The following is a 22631-nucleotide window of genomic DNA, read 5'->3' as shown; positions in this document are numbered from 1 at the left end:
CTTCTAAGCAACTCTTAAGAGAATAACGAATATTGTTCGAGAATTTTTGCCTAGGGCTAGCGGCCTCTTCCCCCAACCCCCCATGTTGAGAACCTATGAGTTATACTTCTGATAATCCTGCGTGCCACTAAATCATACCAAGTCCTGATTTGCCCACAAAATGAAGTGAGAAAAAACTACCCGATCGAGAATTACTCCTAACTAAAGGAACTCTCAAACCACTGGTAACAAACTTGCCATTTAAATAGTCGAATGCCAGATGTTTTGATGAATGCTGACCGTGCAACATCAACAAATTTTAAAACTTCAAAAGGGACCAATTCCAAATGATACATAATCACGAAGCACTAAATAGGCGCACAATTTGACAATAAAAGCAGATATTTTCGATTCAAGTTTATTTCAAGACACTGATTAACTCTCATAACTTACATTCTTCGTACTCAAGAAATCTCTAACAAACCATTATCTATGACCAATAAGAACTTGCAAAAGGTATATGATAGACATTATGTAGGGGCTCAGTCCACCTACTCCACTACTTTAATGGACATTAGCAATCATGGGGTATGAGGCACTATTTAGTGCTTCAGTCTAAAAAATTTGCTACAGACAGTAGGACACTGATGACTTCCCTCTCTTAGTGTCCAGTAGTTCGGCGAAGTGGTTCAAGGTCTCGTCTATCTCCTTCGTGGGTATGTGAGTATTCATCCAAGTTTTTAGGATCCAGGGATTTCTGACAGAAACCCGGCAGCTAAGGCGACCAGCAAAGTCTTCATAAAACTTGATCAGTGCTGTTCAATTTCCACATCAGTCCTGCAAAATAAATTTAATGTAGGGACCCTCAAATAAAACATTGCTATCACTTAAAATTCAATAAAACCACAAATTCGATGGTTTTTAAATTCACAAGTTAACGCATTGTAAGGATGAAAGTTTAAAGTTTCAAAAGTTAGTTTGCAAAATATTAAGATTGTTTTTTTGGTTAAATATACTTAGCTTAAATTCATAGTTATTAAAAAAAAAATTTAGTTTCTAAGTACACTGTAGTTAATTATTGAATAAAATTTTGAAGTGTTCATCTTTACAATTACAGCTGCTCATTAGCATAAATTGAACTAATTACCTAACTTTAGAAATTAAACCTAGAACGAAACAGGTTTAAATACTGAACATTACAGTTAAGCCCATTTACCTTTAAGTTTTCCATGTTTTATGCTGCATATTCCATTAAAACTTCATCCGACGAGCTTTGCATATCCAGAAGAAACTTCACCTCAACTCATTATGCTACAGAGCGCTCAAGCTTCTACCTGCAAGGAGAAAGGTTGGTTAAAAAAAAAAAAATCACTCCCAAGCCTTTTCCAAGAAGGCTATCTCAGAACGGTTACAACTGTAAACTTTATAAAGTTACTGTATTTCACATACGTTCATTATATTAAACTACTCAAAGCTGGTAATATCTTAAACTTGACTCATGAAAAACCATAATCCCTAGCACCCTTTCAGCCAGCTTAAAATTTCTACATAGCTCTGAATATTCAAAATTTTAAGTTATGATTTCCACTGGTTCAAACTGATTTATGATTGAAGGGCTACTAACATTCTTTGGATTGAAATATGCTCAAGAAACTTTACAACATCGACAATTTAATCACTGTTTAGAGACTTAATCCACTCTACTTCTTGGAGTTGTGGGAAAGTGGTATTCTGGCTTTTAAAAAGACCCTGGGAGATGAGAAACAAGATAAATGTTCGAGTCTCCAAACAAAAGTCTAAGAAATGCTGAAGACGCCATCTTAAAGGTTTAAGATTTCGGTAGGACTTACTGTCTAACAACAATAACCACAGTCATGAGAACTAGGTTGCTTGAATTATGTTAGCTTTTCTACAACAATATTCCTGAGGTTTTCCCAAACTTTTCGGTCTATACCTGGAAACCATCGGAGAGGAAGTACAAATCTAAGCATTTGTCAAAATTCCTAGGGTAATTGAACTATGTTAACAGCTTTCCGTCAATATTCCTAAGACTTTCCCACACTATTAGGCCTATACCAGAAAACTTTCCTACAACATATTCCTGAGATTTTCCCACACTATTAGGCCTATACCTGAAACCTCTTGGACATTAAGCACAAATCTAAACATTCGTCAAAAAAAAAGCTATGGAAGAAGTTTAGTTCGCCAAAAAAATAAACACGAAATTTACAGAAAAAAAAAATCTGAAATTAAAAGTACATTGTTGGGAAGTTCTGTAAAAATCTTAAACTAAGGCTCGCCAGAAGTTTCGCTTTTAAGCAAAAAAGTATTTTGACTTTGAGGTACCCACTATCTTCCTTCGTACTATTGGCCTATCTGTACACTTTAAAGTCACTAACACCGCAATATTTAACTGTTCAGTAACGCCCCGGTATTTCAAACGTTTTTGTTCAATGTTCCCGCTTTCAAGTTATCCTGTCAACAGTAACAAATACTTACGTATTTACACAAATATCTAAAAACTAAAGGGACGAAATTACCTCTAGAACTACCTATTTCATCCGGAATAAATGGTCACGGTTACCCACCAAAGTCAAGTACATCGGTCGGAAAGTAAGACAGTAAACTGGTGCCTAATGGCACAAGAAACTACGTCTTTTTTCCCCGAGATTCCTAAAATACAGGGATTGACAGCCATCAATTTAATGTCAGTAGTCAAGGCTACATTTACTTTCCGCCACTTGCCATTAGGCCAACATGGCTTCTCCCTATCCCCTACCACCCCCAAAATAAAAATTAACTTAAACATCGCATTTCATGATCCTCAAAATGTCAACCTTTCAAGGTATTACTAAATTTTAGGTTTTTAACTGGTCAGCCATTTATGTCGAGAGCACAATAGCATTGTATTTTTCGATATGCAGCAACGCCGCCTACAGTATAGGACTAGTGTCTTCCTGCAACAATCATCAAATTAACATCCTCTGCAGAGCCCAAACGAATGATCGCCTAAATAGCCTTTGCTACATTGATGAAAAATTTATGACCTCAGTACTCTGGTATTTCACAGTTTTCCTTTTAACACGACACCCAGTTTATTAACTACAAATTTCAGTAGCAACTCAAATCAACCAACCCGGATTCTGAGCAAATCTTCGTTCTGTTTATTAAACATATGAAAAAATTTTCAAGGCTTTTCAGCACTATGCACGAAGATCAGTTAATTGTAAATATATTCCTACAAACAAATTTCAGACTAGATCAAAATAAATTTCTACAAATTACTGTAGAATTTAATCAAAACCTCCGATTAATACTAGGAGAAATACATTCCGCAACTTATAAGTCTAGGTCTTGTCCTATTTCCACACCATATAGGGCTAGGATCTAAGTCTAGCTCAAAATGCATTTCCTCATTCCCAAGAAACAAATTAAAAAGCTAAATTAAAATACCACCTAACTGCTTTAACAGTTAAAATTTTAGTCAATCGGAAGCACAAAACAATAAAACAATCAATTACCTTCAACCCAAATGATTACAAAAGAACTCCTTTGCTTGAAGACCACAGACACCATGACAGACCGGCAAGAAACTAACCGGCAGCCGGCTGGTATTCCCGCACCTACAATGGAAAATCTTCCTAAATGCTTTCAGCCAATCGCAGGAAGCCATGCATCCTTCTTCAAGCACAGGAGAAAGAAAACGTCTCCTGATTGGCCAAGATTCGAACAAGGAGTTTCAAGGAATATATTGTTTTTTTTTTGTACAAATAACGGGTCTTAAGATAGCGACATCTGTTGCTGATGTTGATAACTAAAAAAAAATTAATTTGTTATAGAAAATTATATTGGAAATTATCTGAATGTTGTAACAATTAAAAGCGAATTTTCTGGGCTACATGCACCCATACTTGTCGATCAAATGACGAGAATTCGCCGAAAGTTTCTCGTAGATAAATGGAACTTATATTAGTTTAATTCATTAAATTCTAATAATCGTTTTTTAGTCCACTTTGAAAGGCTGAAATATAGAGACACTAATTATCATTTAATAAATAAGTCTTTTAAGCATTGGTATACTAGCCAGGCGTTCGTCTGAGGCTTTGAAAATCAGCGTGCATATCAGACATAACAGAACCATATACGATGAACTATTTACAGCAGTTAGCCCAAAAAAGGGGGGGGGGACTATTTCATCATAGAAAATGGTTCAATAGTTACTGTCCCTGTCAAAAGCTATATTATTGATGTCTATAATGTCTACTTAAAATTATTATAGTATTTTATTTAATTAATTAATTATTACTTAATTTTATAACAATAGTTAATATACTAACAAATCTTTAGTTATGGATTAAATTAAACACTCTTAAGAATTGTTTCAAATTACTTTTGGCAACACATAAATATGGTGGCCGTCTTTACGAAAAGGGGATCACTTTTACCAACCCTACCAGACGTGGAACACAAGAGTTTATAGTGAACATAAGGTAATTTAACGGATATAGAACTTAAACTATTTAATAATTTAAGTTTTAAATAGTTTTAAAAATTAATATATTGAGATTTATTTATTATTTCCCCATAAATATCCTACCATCGAAGACGGCACCGTTGGCATCCCTGGCTAGACCGAATCCTCCAAGTTTTGGATATATCTTAAGTTTTATTCGAATCCCAACTTTATTAACTTTACAGGAAGCCAAGGACCTGAAACTATAGTTGTCTGTTGTGAAGATGAGACAAAATTTAATCTACAAACTTTAATATTGAGAATATACGTTTTTCACTTCTAAAACGTAGAAGATTTTATGAACAATGTAATAGTTCTAATAATAGTACTTTGATAAATGGACTGGGTTTAGGCTTAGGCCTAGATTTCTACCTATTATTATTATTATTATTATTATTATTATTTATTATTATTATTATTATTATTATTATTATTATTATTATTATTATGAGTAATTGTTTACTGACATTGAAGAGTACATTTTGATATATTGTTATGGTCATTCTAATATAATAATAATAATAATAATAATAATAATAATAATAATAATAATAATAATAATAATAATAATAATAATAACCATGCATTATGCAAATTGCTTACCAATAGCCTCTAAATAACATAAAACAGTTAATTTAAATGTACGAAATCAATGAAAAACATTCAGCATTCTTCCTGCCTATTCATTTGTTGAAGCCTAAGACCCCCTCATGAAAACTATATAAAAAATATTGTAAAGTAGTTTATCGATAGTAAAATCAATCCTAAATCCTGGTCTATGGACGAGAGATCAATTGATAAGTTAAGGTTTCGATTCCTTGAGGTGGAACCGAGTTTTTGTTATGAAAAAAGTGAAGGCTGAGGACATCTAGTGGCGCTGAACGAAACACAATGGATATACCACAAAATAATAGAGTAACTGGTAACTTTAAACAATATCAAGTTACGAGTCTAAATGCTGATGCAATGTGTAGTTGTATCTCAGTATAAAATGATATATTTTAATTATAAACATTATCAAATGATATTTAGTCTATATTTAAGTCACTTGCTACAGGGAGTTAAAAGAAATAAAAGATTTTCTGAAAAGGAAAAAGAATAATTGGCATTTTTATGAAAAGTCATGTTTGCGTGGAAAAACTATCGGTTATTTTCATAATTGATGAATTCAAAATTTAATAATAAATTAAACCAATTTATCAACATATTTAAATACAAAATAAATAGCATTAAGATCAAATAATATGTGTATTTATCGATTATAAATAAGTAACTAAAGACTTCTGATAAATATAGCCTGGCAATACATAGAAACTCCAACGCTTCTTGTAGACGACGGTCCAGAAATACCACAGCAAATTATACTTTAAAAAGTTTAAACAATTCTGGTCGATAAAACTGACGAAAAATTCAGGTTTATATTTTACTAAAATGTAAATCTAACTTTATAGATCACTCTTAAAGTAAAAAAAATATCTCTGACGTATCATTTCATTTGTAAAATTCACATGTGTTTGAATGTTTAAGGTTAGCTAACCTTAGAGTCACAAAGCCGCCCAATTCAAACTTATAATACAGCATCAACCGAAAGCGAACTTTGAAGTTTTAGACTCAAAACGAAGGCCTACGAGAGATGAGCACAAGATGGATTATAGTGTTTATAAACACAAAATCCATTTACGTGATTTAAACAGCGTTAGCTATAGAAAACATGTTTCGTAGTACTGAAAATAAGTTACAGAAAACTAGACGCCTGGTTGGTATAGACTCATGTAAGCAATGGGTCCTTTTTCCCTACGGTTCGGAAAGGTGGAAAAGGGGGATTTTGAGGGTTGGTGTAAACCTCTGGACTCTGACAATGCAACAGGGACCACTCTACCGCTGTAGATATGGTTGGTTATATTTGTTCACTCTCGTCAGGATGAAAAATAGGTTTGAAAAAATTAACTTCCTTGAGGCTTCAACATAATAAATGCTTAATCTAATATGTAATGCCTCTTGTTGTCGAAAATAATTCTTAGTAAACCTGAGAATATACAAGCAATGAGTTTTCATAAAATATATTAATAATTTCATGGCTTTGAATTGAGAATAATTTCCTCATTTTGCAAAGAAAGCACGAGAATGGAAAAATGTTAATTGATTGGTTTTACATCAAGCGGGCCTTATGCCAGCACGTGCCCCTTACCCATAGGAGTCCAGTGACTGTGGCTAAGTGCTAAAGGGTATAAGAGGTCTGATGTGAGACTCTGAACTTTATCACCAACTGGGACGTCATTTACCTTAATTTTAGGACAAGTGGACAATAAATTAGAAAGAGGGTGATTCAGCATGAAAAAGCAGAGAGAGAGAGAGAGAGAGACGTACTTATGAAATTTTCCTCTAACAGACATTATCAATGTATGGAATCAACTTGATCGTAGAACCCTTCTCAATTTCCCATGGTTTTTATTCAAACCACTTGCGCTTATGATTATTCAGCAAAAGATTCTTGCTTATATAACAAAGCGGGTTTATAGAAATTCCTAATGCCTCCATAGCACCCTAAGAAACATGACTAATATTTTTTCTCTCCTTCTTGAAATCAACTTGAAAACCCTAGTGGACATAGTTAACAGATTATATAAACCCATGAGGGCTCTAAGGAGAAAATCAGCCTGCAGAGAGAGAGAGAGAGAGAGAGAGAGAGAGAGAGAGAGAGAGAGAGAGAGAGAGAGAGAGACTTACAGGAAAAGGTGATAGATAAATAAATGTGACTGAATAGAGAATAAAACCGACACACCTGAAATTCAAGAGACGTCAGCAGCACCAGCAGAGAGAAGGGATGAATTTGCTCATAGCTTGAACATTTGGGCGTCAGGAGATTCCACAACTGCACTAGGCAAACTATTCCACTGTTTTAGTAGAGATAAAACTCCTATCAAACTTGAACACTCGTAGCTATCACGATACGATACTTATTTGAATGTAAAAACTCTTCTTACCTTCACGAGAAAACTCCCGAGATGTTCACACCATGGAGTCAAGACTATGAATGATGTGCCTTTTAGTTGCAGAGACCATCGACTTTCCAAAGTTCCAGTAATTTTAGACAACCTTCTTTCATATTTAGAATCTTAAATTTTTCGTTACTTTTAATAGTATTAATGATAATTTCATCACGTATCTTATAATTCATTATTTATTATTTGTCATTCGGTGTAAATTGGAGTCATGGTAATTCAGAAACAGTATGTTTTATTTATTTATTTATTTTTAGAAAACTTTGGATGTACTGGTTCGTGATATGGATTCCAGAGCTAGGGGGCTGTAAGGGGGGGGGTGTCTGTGATCCTTTAGGTGGAGGAGGCAGGGAGGGGGAGGAGGAGGAGGTCAATATGAAACTATAGTGTTTGGATTGTAAACGAATTACTTAGACTGATATCGTAAACATATAAGCTTTCACCTGTGAATAAAAATCACCTAAATATCTGTTGAAAACAAAAGGTACAGATGAGTTTAGTTAACAATAAGATGTTTGGTCTGTTTAATAAAAATTATGGTGATAATAATAACAATAATAATAAGGATGACAAAAATTTTTTTGTAAGAGCATAATCCGATGTGTATACATAAAGGTGATTAGATATACATCGAGGCATGTGTACATGTATGTTTATGTATATTGTGCTTGAAACATACATATACACACACGCACATATATATATATATATATATATATATATATATATATATATATATATATATATATATATATATATATATATATATATATATATATATATATATATATATATATATATATATAAATGACTTCTATTTTATCCATATTAAAAAAATTCACATTACTCCATTTGTATTGAAAAAACACAAATAACATGTTGCATATTAATATACAGACATTATTTGGTTTAAAAGAGCGTGAGTGCCTTGCTTATAATATATATATATATATATATATATATATATATATATATATATATATATATATATAAAGTATACAATTTAAAGTTAGATTGCATTCATTCCAAATCTGGACAAATAAGGACCTGGTGGAAACTGCCTTAAATCGACTATGGGAAAATAACATCTTTTTTCATAATTTTGACATAAGGTCTAAGGGGACATTTTATCAAAAGTCATTAAATATTAAAAATTATAAAACCACCAAACAAAAATCATGCTGAGGTTGCTATTAATTTGGATTAGTCACAGTTTAAATTCTTTTAATCATACTATTGGAAAATATGAACAGATCTATGTGTCTATACATCGAAGATCACAGAAAGGGCCAAAATAGGGGAGCCATTTCAGAGGCAAATCTCTTCTTACTACTACTACTACTACTATCAACGTTTGCTTAGCACGACCCAGACGCCATCTTTGGGGTTGGTTATCGCACGCCTTGTGACGGTTGGCAACGGATCCTGCAACAGAAGTTGAAATTTCATTATTATTATTATTAATATTATTATTATTATTATTATTATTATTATTATTATTATTATTATTATTATTATTATTATTATTACACTGCAACCGATCTACAACCTTTAATAACATGAAAATATCTTGTAACATTATTTAAACTTTATCCATTTCTTTTGCAGTTATCTTTACAAATTCTGCTTCTTATAGCAGACTGTATTCCAGTCAGATTTCTCTGAGACCCACAATATAAGCCTAAGCGGGTGGGGCTAGCTTCAAGCAGATATAACTTTCATCCACTCAGTGGTTGGAGCTTAGCAGCAAGCATATAAGTCTTCCATCCACTCAGTGGGCGGGGCTTAAAACCAAGGTTAAAATAAACAAAACTCACAACAGAAAACTCTTCATCACAGCTACTGTCACTCCATTTATTTACCTTCGTCCTTGAAGTTGGGTTGATGATGAACTTGGAGACAATGGAAGCCAGGGCTAATTTGGCTTCCATCATGGCAAACCGAGCCCCGATGCAGTTTCGTGGTCCTGCACCAAAGGGAAGGAACGCCAAGGGATGGTAGTCTTGCTTGTTCTCTGGCAAGAATCTATGAGCAGAAAAGGAGAGAGATGAAGTATTGTCTAAATTATGGCAAGTATTTGTGAATCTGTAGTGACAAAAGAAACACGCTTAAAGTGATGTCAAGGTCATGGAATCCATTTGCCAATCTGTGAAATTGAAAAGAGAAGAGAACTGGATCATTTCTTGGAATTCAGATCAGGACAGACGTTTGGAATCCTGTATGAACATGAATAGCTAACAACATATATATCTTCACCTCAACTTAAATTCTAACTGTAACTGGATTTGGTGAGAGAAGTTTCTTTATACCTGTCGAATGCTGATTCAGACCATCTCACTCTGAATATTTATTAAATGAATATTAGTGACTCTTTAAATGACCTCTGTAAAATAAAGTTTCTATTTTCTGAACTTTTAACCCACAAACTCTTGGGCTTCTGCAATCCCAGTGTCCAGACTAACCTCGCTAATGCATAAAGCAACAAATAAAAGCCTGAGATCAAACTCAAAAAGGAAAACTAACCTCTCAGGCTTAAAAACATGTGGCTCTGGGTATATCTCTTCGTCGTGGTGGATGCTCCAGACGGAGGCCTCAACGAACATGCCCTTCGGGATCGTGATGTCCTCGTAGACGATGTCTGTGGAGGCTTTACGAGTGACGAAGGATGTGATCGGTGGGTACATCCTCATGGATTCGCACATCACTGCCTCCGTGTAGGGAAGCCTCCCGAGGTCTTCATATGAGGGCATCTCCTGGGGAGGGTAAATCAGACATTGTATTAGGCATTAGTATAAGATTGCATTTATTAGGCATTATATCTAAAACAAGACCTATGAGAGTGCCTTAACAAGCAGCCTGAGGACACCATTGTATCCTTAGGTTGAGAAATGTAATGTTAATGCCCTCTGGAGGAGTAGAGGTATGGGACCAGCTTGGTAAGTTTGAATTTGTGCCTTGCTGGGTTTAGAGAACAAGAAGGGTGATTGTGCTATGTGAATTGAATGCAAAAGTAGATTACAAAGAAAGATATGACATTGTCAATAGGAACAGTTTTCCTGGAGTAAATTAGAATGGAATACTAACAACAACAATTAAACAAACTCACTTCACCACACGCTTGTCGTACTTCATCCAATATGATGTCTTGTACCTCTGGGTGAACCGATAGCAAGTGTATGGCGTAGCTTAGAGCATTGCTGGTCGTTTCGTAACCAGCTAGGACGAACAGATAAGCGTTTTCGACGACTTCGCGTTCTGAAATAATAATAATAATAATAATAATAATAATAATAATAATAATAATAATAATAATAATAATAATAATATAGGGTCCTCTAGTACATAATATTTATTTATTTACTTTATCTTGTCCACTTCTAAAAATACTTATACTAGTATTACAAATAAAATAGTGATTTTGGAAAGCATTTACTAGAAAATTAAGAAATTCAAGAGACTGGAAATGGGAATGCATGATGTTAGGAATGGTTGGCTGGCCTTTTGCCAGCACGGGTCCTTGCTCCAAGGCAGCCTGGAAGTTTAGTATGGTGTTGAAGGTGGGTAGAGGCCTGATATGGCCTTCTGGACTCAGACCAACCACCAGAGACGACGTAAAACGTTAAAAGGTGTTGATAAAGATGATCATAGTCACCTGTGAGCTTCGTTTTAGTATCTGACGAAGGGTCCGTGGCGTCCATTAGCATTTGTAGGGCGTCTTGGCGACTGAATTTCTGTAAGAAGGAGGTAATGTACTTTTTTTAATAATTTAATTTTGTTTCCAAGCCCCAAAAAATTTAAAATTTTTTAAAAATAAAAATCTGGAGACTGTTTTTATATATCAATATTACTGGTGTTGAGGGCAAGGCCTGAATACTGTAGTTATTTGATTTCAGAAGATGTCCTCCTTTAAGACTCAAACTAAAGAAACCTAAGTTTACAGCCTTCATTCCTACAGAACCCCTAGACTATAGAACCCCTACAGAACCCCTACAAAACCCTTAGACTACAAAACCCCTAGACCACAAAACCCCTTACAGAACTATACCTTCATTCCTACAGAACCTCTACAGAACCCTGACAGAACTATACTTCACCCCTACAGAACCCCTACAGAACACTAACAGAGACCCTAGGCTACAGAACCCCTTACAGAACTATACCTTCACCTCTACAGAAGCCTCTACAGAACCACCCACCTTCGGATCCTCTTTCCTCCTCGAGATGACCCTGTCGATGTGGCCAATGACGAATTCCTGGGTGTCGACGAAATTGGAGAACTTCCTCAGGGGCGCCAAGTAGCGCGCCAGCTCGGGCAGCGTGAAGACGACCTCAAAGAACAAGGACATGTCGCTACTGAAGACCTTCCTGATGCGGTCGATGATGGGGTTCTGAAGGGTAAATGGGAGATGGTAATGAGAGTATATACATCCAACTACTTGTCAAGGGCGAACTATCATGATTCATCCAAACACAAGATGATGACCAATCATGACCTACCAAAAAACAGACAGGCCTAGACGACCTATCATGGCCCTCTAAACACAGGTGAGTCCTGTTGACCTACCGTAGGGTTCTCGACGCAGTTCAGGTCAAGTGCCATGGCGCAGCGGTCGATTACGTCCAAAGTCAAACACTGAAGTTCATAGTGGGCGTTGAATTCTGTCTTGGTGTCGGCAAGGGCATCACACTTCTTCAGAAAGACCTCCACGCATTCTCTCATCAAGGGCATCATCTGGGAGTATTAATTATTATTATTATTATTATTATTATTATTATTATTATATTATTATTATTATTAAGGAAAGTGGGCGTGCTGTGTAGTGGGAAAGTCTGTAAGGTATTCAAGGTATCTAGTAACTTGGAGAGAGAGAGAGAGAGAGAGAGAGAGAGAGAGAGAGAGAGAGAGAGAGAGAGAGAGAGAGAGAGAGAGAGAGATTTGTTTTGTAACATTTGAAATTATTAGCAGATCGAGATTATATATATATATAACAATAGGACTTGAGAGAGAGAGAGAGAGAGAGAGAGAGAGAGAGAGAGAGAGAGAGAGAGAGAGAGAGAGAGAGAGAGATTAGTACTAACATCAACTTTTAAACTAGTACTGGGTCAGGATTATAACATTATTAGGCAGAGAGAGAGAGAGAGAGAGAGAGAGAGAGAGAGAGAGAGAGAGAGAGAGAGAGAGAGAGAGAGAGAGAGAGAGCACTATAGTACTTACCATTTTCATCTTAGAGGAGGAGAACACAGGCGTCATCAGCTTTCGGACGTCTTTCCACTTCTGGTCCTGCATCGAGACCAGCATGTTGCTGTTTGTTGAGGTCAGCTGATCACAATTTAAATAATAATAAATGTATGATTATCTTAAAGATAGGTGTGTGGTTGTTTTAAGAGTAAATGTATGATTATTACAAAAAATTATGATTATTTTTGCTAAGTCAAAACAATAATATTCAGTTGCCAGTTACTTCATAATGCTATGTTGGTATTTAGTTATTGAAGTGAGGACTACATGTGCTTTTAACTGAGAGGTGTATATATATATATATATATATATATATATATATATATATATATATATATATATATATATATTTAACAGACTGTATATATAACAGAGAGAGAGAGAAATTAGCTGTAGTGAAGAGAGAGAGAGAGAGATTTATTATGGCTGAATGTGTGAGAGAGAGAGAGAGAGAGAGAGAGAGAGAGAGAGAGAGAGAGAGAGAGAGAGAGAGAGAGAGAGAGAGATTTATACTGCTACTGAATGTACTGAACTTTTGGCTGTATGAGAGAGAGAGAGAGAGAGAGAGAGAGAGAGAGAGAGAGAGAGAGAGAGAGAGAGAGAGAGAGAGAGAGAGAGAGAGAAATCTTTACTCACAGCTCTGTTCGTGAAGGTGTTGAAATCCTTGATGAGAATCTGACGGAGAAGATCCAGGTCCGAGATCAGAACATTTGGTATCAGTCCATTGAAATACCTGAAACGAAAAAAATTTAAATTTTTTAAAAAAAAAAAGCTCTTATATATAAAACTCTTGTTTTTATAAAAAAATATATTGAAAAAACATTTAGTAACTCAGTTTTTTAATCTAATGTAAGTACTGACATTATTAAACCATTTATTTGAGGTATAGGCCTATTGGTTAGGTCTACGTCTGTTGCAAATGCTTACTCTAATCAAAATTCAATTATATTTCTGTAAAATTATCGTCAAAAATATATTGAAAAAACATTTAGTAACTATAGACATTATTAGTATATATTTTTGAAGCATAGGCCTATAGGTTCGGTCTAGCCTGTTGAAATGGCTTAATGTAATCAAAATTTACTTATATTTCAGGATATTATTGTTAAGTCAACATTTAATTATATGGATATTAATGATAATTATCCATCTAATCACATGGATTCTAATTAAGGGGATAAATGAACCCACTAGATTTAACAATTAAACATTTTTCTTATCATGAAATGCTCAAAACTTTTGAGAAAATTTATCATCAACAAAAGCATCGTAGACTTTAGACTTTAGACTTAAGTTTAAAAAGACAAAAAGATTTTAGACCTTGGGTTAAATTATATAATATCGACCTCATAATAATATAAAAACTAAATTGAATATTAACTTGATGGGGTCAACTAAAGAGAAAAAATTTTAATATTTAATTAGCCATTGGTAATTTGATCTTTTATGGGGTCAACCTAATTCTGAAAATGTCAAACGTTTATTCAAACACTTTAATTTCTCCTTTCAAACAAGGCTTCTCAAACACTTTCATTCTTCTGTCAAACATTTAGGCTTCTTGAACACTTTCATTCTTCTGTCAAACATTTAGGCTTCTCAAACACTTTCATTCTTCTGTCAAACATTTAGGCTTCTCAAACACTTTCATTATTCTGTCAAACGTTTAAACTTCTAAACACTTAAATTCTCCTTACAAACGATTACTTGATTAGGCCAATTATCCTGCAAAACGTTCAGCCTACATCACAACTTCTGTCAAATGTTTACGTCATCATTTCCATATTATTCTGTTCAACATTCACTTCATCATTTCCATAATGTTTTCAAATGTTTACTTTACCATTTCCATACTTCTGTCAAACGTTTTAACTCTTAACTCACTGCAGACCTAGTCTCATATTCACTGTAACACATTCTAGACCTAGTCTCTCTATTCACTCTCTCTCTCTCTCTCTCTCTCTCTCTCTCTCTAAATCTTTCCTTTTGTTCATTATATTTACTCCTCCAATGCCCTAAAAATATCTCCAAATTTCAAAATTCATTCACTATTCTTTCTCATACATATCATAAAAAATAAACAACGGGAATAAATCATGAACATAAATATGATAATAAAAAATAACTCACCCTCCCTTCCCTGTAGTTGACTTCCATCAGATGACCGAAAAACCAGTGGGGTGGTGGGCCCGGAATCCCTAGTTCTATGAATTTTTGGAACCTTTTGTGCCTTTTCCTATAAAAAAAATATAACAAACATTAAATTCTCAATCTTAAATCAACAAGGTTCGAGTGGACTATCGTAAATATTGTCAAGAAATATCGTATATATGCCTACTCAAAGTATTGTAGTACTAGTGATTGTGTATTCATGAACAAGATGGCTATCGTACGTGCATGAATAACCTTATGAGTCGTCATACGTAATCGTAAAGTCATCATACGTGCAATGATTCAAAGGAACATCGTTCAATGACTCATTAGGACCTTCATGAGTCAATAGACTCATGACTCATTAAGCTAATATATGGATAAAAGCTTTCTATACTCACCACATCCAGGAACTCAGTAATATCGCCGTCAAAGTTAATAGGATGAAGACCACGGCCATTTTTATTGCGTTATTCTAGACCTGGGAAAAGCAGAATGATAGAATATTAAGTCAGTGATGTGAGCATTACTGTCTCTCTCTCTCTCTCTCTCTCTCTCTCTCTCTCTCTCTCTCTCTCTCTCTCTCTCTCTCTCTCTCTATAACAAACAATGCTGATGTCACGATGACTTACCACGATTCGGTCGCTCGCACGGAATAAATGTCTCTCTCTCTCTCTCTCTCTCTCTCTCTCTCTCTCTCTCTCTCTCTCTCTCTCTCTAGGCGTGCTTTGAATGAATTGCACAGCCATGCCACAAGGTATACAGTCTGGAATACATTGTGTACTTCAAGGTTTAGTAAACAGATAAAACTTTTAAAGTTTAATCTTAAACAGTAATGCTTTTAGGCCTAGTTCTGATTTGGCCTAGTTTTTATAATACTCATTTGAACAATAAATAAGAGACTTTTCGGTAAATAGTAGCTAAAGGTCTGCAAATATTTAAAATTATTGTTGGGACTAAATAAAGATAAAGCATACTTTTAAAATGTTATATATATATATATATATATATATATATATATATATATATATATATATATATATATATATATATATATATATATATATATATATATATATATATATATATTCCTAGTATTACTGACCTTCAGTCAAATTCGTCTTCATTTCCATCACTGGATAGAGATATATATATATAGAGAGAGTAGAGAGAGAGCTATAATAAATTCGTGTATATTTTGTTTAGAGAGAGAGAGTGCACAACCTACACGTGTATCCCTCTCTCTCTCTCTCTCTCTCTCTCTCTCTCTCTCTCTCTCTCTCTCTCTCTCTCTCTCTCTCAATTCAATCCTTTAATAAGGTCTAGCTGAAATATCTTTCCCTCTGCCAGCTTACCCTAATCCTATAATTTTTCTCCGGCAAATTTCTCTCCCGCCTATATAGGCCTATCCAGTCCCCCATTACTTAGGCCTATTCCACAGCCTCGCTGTTAAGTTGTTTACCCGTCCTTTATGTCAAAAGCAGTTGATTTTAAAAGCAGTTGATCTAAAAATTCAGTTAATTTTAAAAACATTTGATTTACAAAGCAGTTGATTTCAAAAACAGTTGATTCAAAAAGCAGTTTTTTTCTGGCTGAGAATTATTGGTAATTAACTGCTTTCTCTTTCAGTCAGATTAAGTCTATTGATGAATGGACCTTGGGATTCTTAATGCTTAGATCGTAGACTCTCTCTCTCTCTCTCTCTCTCTCTCTCGCAACTCAACCATCTTCTAAATTAAACTCAATCATCAACCTTGAATGAAATCAAAGACGCACTTGAACCTTCGGATTCAACAACCATTAAAGTGACGCACTTGCCCATATAAGTGCAATAAAATGAATGAAGCGTGTAAGTGTTGTAGAGAGTTGTATTAGGGGCTAAAACACAACATACAACTAAACAAACGTTCGATATACAACGCTCACAACATCTGTATTCAACGCAACGCTTGTGTTAAGGCCTCATAGACCCAACATACCTACAGGAACCGTGAGCAGGACTCCTGTAACATGTACAACATAACGCAACTAAACAACATAAAAACCTTATAAAAACAATCATACTTACTTAAATTATATATCCGTTGTGTTAAGTAGTTTGTTACTTACACGATAAACAAACAAAAACAATTCTAAGGACACTAGTACTAACTCTCACAAGCTACGCAATTACAATGTGGAGGTTTAACAGTTCCTTCGTCTTTATGTCGAGTCAAAGTTACCGGCTTTTAAAATACGCTATTATTTGATCGGTTAATATAACTTGGGTTTATCAAGTGTAATTTTAACCTATAACATCTTTGGAATGTGGTTTTAAATGTAAGAGTTAACTTAAGCGTAATCATTCACATTTAAGTGGTGAATTCTCTTCTTTTGAGTGATGGAGTTGCCAGCTATTCTTTTTAGTTTCTTATTCAAGCTAAACTATGAATAGAATGCTATTTTGGTATCATTTAAAAGTGCAAATGAACGTGCTATTTATAGATCTGTATGAAATGCGATCATTTACGTGAATCTCGTTTGTTATTTTACATTTTCAAATAAATTTGATAAAAAATAAGCGCCATATTCTATTTACTATGTACAAGTAGTATAATAGTTTTCAATGCTGTTCACTGTAAATAGATTTTGCTAGTTTAAGTAGCTATAGGCCTATTCTAGTTTTAGTAAATAGACGTTTTATTAATAAAAAACCAAAAGTCATTTATTCATTGCTAGTGGTGCAAAATTAATAGTAATTTAGGAACAATTAAGATCATTTGAAGATATCAACTAAACAAATTGTTATATGCATTTATTTCGACTGGTTAAATCATTTCCTGGAAAAAATGATTACCAATAATTTATTTTTAACTGCTAATAGATTTATACTTCCATGTGAAATAGCTGAGAAAGCTCTCTCTCTCTCTCTCTCTCTCTCTCTCTCTCTCTCTCTCTCTCTCTCGTGTTAAAATCAAAGATATACAATGACAAATTCCTTTTTATTTACATACATACATTTGATTTTCATAATTCCTTTACAATTCTGCAGTTGTCAATCACCTGTAAATATATAGTATCATATCGAAAGAGAGTTATACTAGGCCAATATCACCATAACTATGGATCATATTAAGATGTCACTATTACTAGGGGTAATATTCTCACCATTACTCACAATATTTTCACCATATGTAGGAATAACATTAAGCTATTTTGTAAATGGGATGGATTATTTACAATGTTTATGAAAAGTGTAGTATTTTACAATGGGTTATGTACAGGAGAGTTCGACTAGATAGCAAGATCATTGTAATTACTGATAATTTCATTATAATATTTGCAATAACTATTTAAAGCAACCAATGATAAAAATCAATACTTATCAAAAACTTAAACTGAGTCTAAGAGAACTTTCTTAGCTAACTGATAATTTGTTTGAATGAGATATTTTTCAGATATCTGTCAAAATAGACGAACCTCTCTGATTATAAACACTATTCAAAATTATCTGGTTTAACAATTCACCAAAACAATAATCTGAGGTATTTACATTTCACTAATCAGTGATTTCTAGTACCATTTGTATGTTCAGTTTGAAAACTCACTGATTTCAACACCATAGGTCTAGTTCAATGTTACCTTCCATTGACCACGCAACTTGTTTTGACTTAACAACTTTCTACAGCATCACAATATTCTCTGACATCACAACTTTTACGACACCACAACCTGTTACATCATCACAACACACCTCATTCCCTCCAGAGCCAGCAGGAGGGGAGGAGGGAACCCTGGAATGGAGCCCTGGCTTAGCATAGGCCTAGGAGAGCCGTCGCCACCAGTGCTCCTGCAGACCAAACCGTCCCCACAGGGGCAAAGCCCATTCAGGGCGTATTCCAGCCCTCCCTCGGGCACGTAACACTTATCCCCCTCCTGGAGGAGCTTCTGACACACGCGCTGGCCGTGCCGAGGGGCACAGCACATGCCCGACCCACAGTCGACGTCTGACCTGCACCTGGCGCCCTCGTGGCCTCTCTTGACCCTTTGCTGGCAGTAGCCGAACATGCAGTCGTTTCCCGGGCTGGCACATTTCGTCTCTCCTGCAGGGGTGCCCTATGGGCACCTTGTCCCTGCATATTTCGTAGTGTTGGTCACAGTACTGGCCTTTCAGGCATACCCGGTCGTTGGGGCATACACGCTGTAAAGGGGAAAGAGGAGGAGTTAATATTTAACCGCTAATAAGAATGATAAATGATTTTTCTATTTATTCTTACGTAGCTTAAATCAGTAAGAACACCTCTCAGTTACATTAGGGTTTGACTGACTGACGTAGGAGAGAGAGAGAGAGAGAGAGAGAGAGAGAGAGAGAGAGAGAGAGAGAGAGAGAGAGAGAGAGAGAGAGAGAGAGAGAGAGAGAGAGAGAGAGAGAGAGAGAGAGAATAAAAATAATAATAACACTTACAAAATTATCCGACGGCGCGTCGAAAGTATTATCATCAATCCCGGGCGTCATTAACTGCGCAGGTATCCTCAGATCTCTGGGGCTCTGGCGGGCGAGAGGGGCGGAGATGGGCATCCCAGGCTTTGGAGGCTCTGCATCGATCAAGTCGCTTGTCGTGAATAACCAGCCGAGACCGTCGTCATCTTTGCAAACCACAAAATGAATGAGAATATGAGGGAGCATCATCTTTAACATAGCTTCCCTTAAAATGCAATTTCCCATTTTCTATCTCGTTTTCTATGATGTAAGGGTAACTCGTATATCCTTGGGGATGTCCCGCGTCAGCCGAAATCACCTCTGTTCCCAACGGCTGCTGGACGTCAAATGAGCACGGAACGAATGGCTTCTCCCTTCGTATCCTTCCTTCATGGATGAGGTGTGTCACAGACATCTGTTCCGAGCAGCTGGGTAATCCGATTTGGTAATTATCGCCTTTTCTTTTGTGACCACAAGATTAAAAACGATTTCTCTCTTGACGTCCACACCTTGACCAGGATCATCCGGGTGGGTTGGCGCAGGTTTGCCTGAGGGTATTTTCCCAGAGTCGTTAAAATCTAGATGCGTACAGTAACTATGCGTACATCTGTATGGGCGTATGTGTACATACACTACACAATAAAGTGTGTACATGTACGTATATAGGTCTACATGTACTCATGTATAGCAGTCAACCAATTAAATCTTGTATCAGGGGAAAGCGATGATTATATTTTGAAAGTAAGCATATACTTTCAAAGTAAGTATATATGTATACCTGCGTATTACAAACTAACTATAATTACAGGTATGAGGACAGTTAACGACCGTTGCATACACCAATTAGCTGAGCTACTGACCCAGTGACAATCACACAAGTCACCATACACAGAAACCGATTAGTTCAATGTTTGTTTTCCGACTTTATCGAAAGGGTTTTATTCCACCTAATCTAAATCTTACCTCCTATTGTGGGAAATCATCTAGGGAGGTTAAAGCCCTGGGGAGGTTGAAGCCCTAGGCCTACTTGGTCGAATTCTTCTTTATAAAAATTCTCGTTTTTCAGTCTTTTTCATAACCTGTGTCAATCAATTCAAAGCTGAGACTTCTTACTAAAAATGAAGTTTAGTGAGGAGTTTAGCAATTATGACGGTAAATTTTGAGTGAAAATTCTTTAAAATAATCTTTACCTGTCATTTATATTTTCTTCCCATATAAAAAAAACACATACCTTACTCAATCTCCCAAAAGGTGTAAACAGACTTTCCTGTCACCCAGATGGACCTCTGATGGGTCTAGCCATCAGCCTAAACCTTGAAAGTAAGGCTAGCAATTTCATACCTGTGACAACCACTACAGTGCCCCTGAGGTCAGTGATAATGATCAACAAAGTAAATAGATAATTATCTTCTTAAGTGTAATTGGTGTAGGTCATTTTTCCATGGGTAGGTCTCTCTCTCACGAGAGCCTGTACTGCTTTCCCTTTTAATTATCAGTCCAGGTTTTAAGGACAATTTACCAAATAATCGTTTTACATCTGCAGTACTTTAATACCGTCAATAATGCACGAAAAGTAAAGAAAATTAAAAAAACATAATACAAAAATTACCTTCAAAATAGAGCGTGTTCCCGTTATGCTAAAATTATAACCAGTTTTTCATTTTCCTTTAATGTAATATATTGTTTCTTTTAGACGTTCCAGTACGGTATATTAGCCTAAACACCCACATTCTAACAGTTACATTAACAAATAGTCTCATATTCTCATGAGAACGTTAAAAAAACCTTTAATAGCAAAAAACTAAAACCAACGGCTGTAAATTCCTTCGCTGCTAATCTAAAATCAAACGTCGAAAGTCAGCCTCACCACCTACTGCGCCCACGTGTTACCTCGAGGGACCTTCGTTAATCCCTAATCCTGGGAAAAGTGAAAAGTCAAACAGGAGCCAGAGATCTCTGCGGAGATTAACTGACCTCCACCTCTGAGGGAATTAGGGTTTCGGGGGAGAGAAAAGTGGGCGGAGACTCATGTCTCCCGTGGCGATGAGTGGGTCCTTGACACCTCCTTAGTCCTAAAGAGATCACCCCAAACATCTGTCTGTATTGTCTCTGGTCACGTGCTTTTGTTTACTTTTCCGCTTCTTCTTCTTCCCTCGTGTGGGTGGTATTTGACAACACGGTTCATGGCTGTAGGTTTATAAACCTTGCTTTTACTCGAGTGTTAGGTACCACAGTATGTGTGAAAGCGAATTAACTCGAAATGAGGATGATAATTATGTTGTTTTCTATGATCTATACCTGAAAAATGATGGAATTCTTATGGAAGTGGAAGAAGTTAGCAGACCATAACGATAACATCCGTTTTGTCTACAATGGCCTGATGATTTGTATCTAATATTCATGGATATTAGAAGTTTAGTCGTATTGCACAATGAGTTAAATGACAAAACATATGCTACTGTAAACCAACTGTAAATAACAGAGTGAATTGAACTTCAAACTCAAGAGTAACCGTCAGAAGTCCTTGGCATGGGATAGCAGATAAATGCTTTATATATTTCATTATGACGGTTACATAACTAATGTAACTTTATTTGCTGAATCACCTGCTGTGATCCTGTCCGGTATTGACTGATTTTAGCATGTAGTCAGTCACCTATTTATGTATTTTGTTCTTTAATATTTTTAATACATTACTTCTTCGCCCATTGATATAAAATACTCAAAATAAACAATGTGTTTTGCACTTTGACAGTCACCAAGCAAAGTTTAATGGTCCTCCACAACTAAAGAACTGAGATTTTCTAACACTACTATTTTAAACAGTCTTCACTGGTAACTAGTTTCTGGCTTGTCCAGTCTTCGATCTGCTCTCAGTGAATTAGTATATTATAAGAACAGCAATAGTATACCATATCCGGATAACACACTTCAAGATCGCGGGTCATCTACTAGCCATTTCACCAGCAATTGGACTTATTTACTACTAAGCATACAATCAAGTGGTCAAGATGGTAACATTTAAAAGCAATAGTAAGGGCTAAAACCACTTTAGTGAGCCATAATATTTCAACAAACTGAACAGTGCTAAGTGTATTACTCAAACTAAAAATTCTCAGATTGTCATGGAACCATTTACAGCTGTCAAACCTGTTGTTATGGTAACTTCAAACAGGATAACAATCAGTTTGGAATGTGCTTGATCAGACTTAAGCCTTTGGTAACCACAGAAACTATTAAAATTGGCTGAAAAATTGCTTTGCCAATTTACTGTGCCCTTGATTTGGGTGA

General features: G+C 35.5%; 2 protein-coding genes and 1 long non-coding RNA gene across 3 annotated transcripts; all 3 read right to left on the bottom strand.

The window, feature by feature from the left end:
* Positions 1-383: 383 nt before the first annotated feature.
* Positions 384-3628, bottom strand: LOC136830962 (uncharacterized). The gene is made up of 3 exons (XR_010850776.1): positions 3501-3628; positions 1196-1313; positions 384-816 (listed from the first exon to the last, which is right to left on the bottom strand). It is a non-coding gene; the product is annotated as an uncharacterized lncRNA (long non-coding RNA).
* A 4679-nt stretch (positions 3629-8307) lies between these two features.
* Positions 8308-14505, bottom strand: LOC136830899 (cytochrome P450 3A31-like). The gene is made up of 10 exons (XM_067090871.1): positions 14501-14505; positions 13370-13466; positions 12710-12814; positions 12059-12226; positions 11691-11882; positions 11147-11225; positions 10601-10749; positions 10018-10247; positions 9357-9519; positions 8308-8919 (listed from the first exon to the last, which is right to left on the bottom strand). Exons 1-10 carry the CDS (start codon positions 14503-14505, stop codon positions 8842-8844), a joined length of 1266 nt encoding a protein of 421 aa, XP_066946972.1. The 3' UTR covers positions 8308-8841.
* Positions 14506-17848: 3343 nt separating this feature from the next.
* LOC136830637 (uncharacterized) lies at positions 17849-21469 on the bottom strand. The gene is made up of 2 exons (XM_067090218.1): positions 19326-21469; positions 17849-19061 (listed from the first exon to the last, which is right to left on the bottom strand). Exons 1-2 carry the CDS (start codon positions 19584-19586, stop codon positions 18786-18788), a joined length of 537 nt encoding a protein of 178 aa, XP_066946319.1. The 5' UTR covers positions 19587-21469; the 3' UTR covers positions 17849-18785.
* Positions 21470-22631: the final 1162 nt, after the last annotated feature.

This window comes from Macrobrachium rosenbergii, chromosome 47 (assembly GCF_040412425.1).
Source record: "Macrobrachium rosenbergii isolate ZJJX-2024 chromosome 47, ASM4041242v1, whole genome shotgun sequence".
NCBI classification, from domain to species: domain Eukaryota; kingdom Metazoa; phylum Arthropoda; class Malacostraca; order Decapoda; family Palaemonidae; genus Macrobrachium; species Macrobrachium rosenbergii.
Note: the sequence above shows the minus strand (reverse complement) of the source record. Positions and strands in the feature narration are given on the sequence as shown.

Coding starts and splice junctions, on each gene's coding strand:
- LOC136830899 (XM_067090871.1), bottom strand. Junction 12,815..13,369: donor ACACCTTCACGAACAGAGCT/GTGAGTAAAGAT, acceptor AATTGTGATCAG/CTGACCTCAACAAACAGCAA. Junction 10,248..10,600: donor TACGACAAGCGTGTGGTGAA/GTGAGTTTGTTT, acceptor TACCCTCCCCAG/GAGATGCCCTCATATGAAGA.
- LOC136830637 (XM_067090218.1), bottom strand. CDS start 19,586: ATGGGAAATTGCATTTTAAGGGAAGCTATGTTAAAGATGATGCTCCCT. Junction 19,062..19,325: donor ACGCGCCGTCGGATAATTTT/GTAAGTGTTATT, acceptor TCCCCTTTACAG/CGTGTATGCCCCAACGACCG.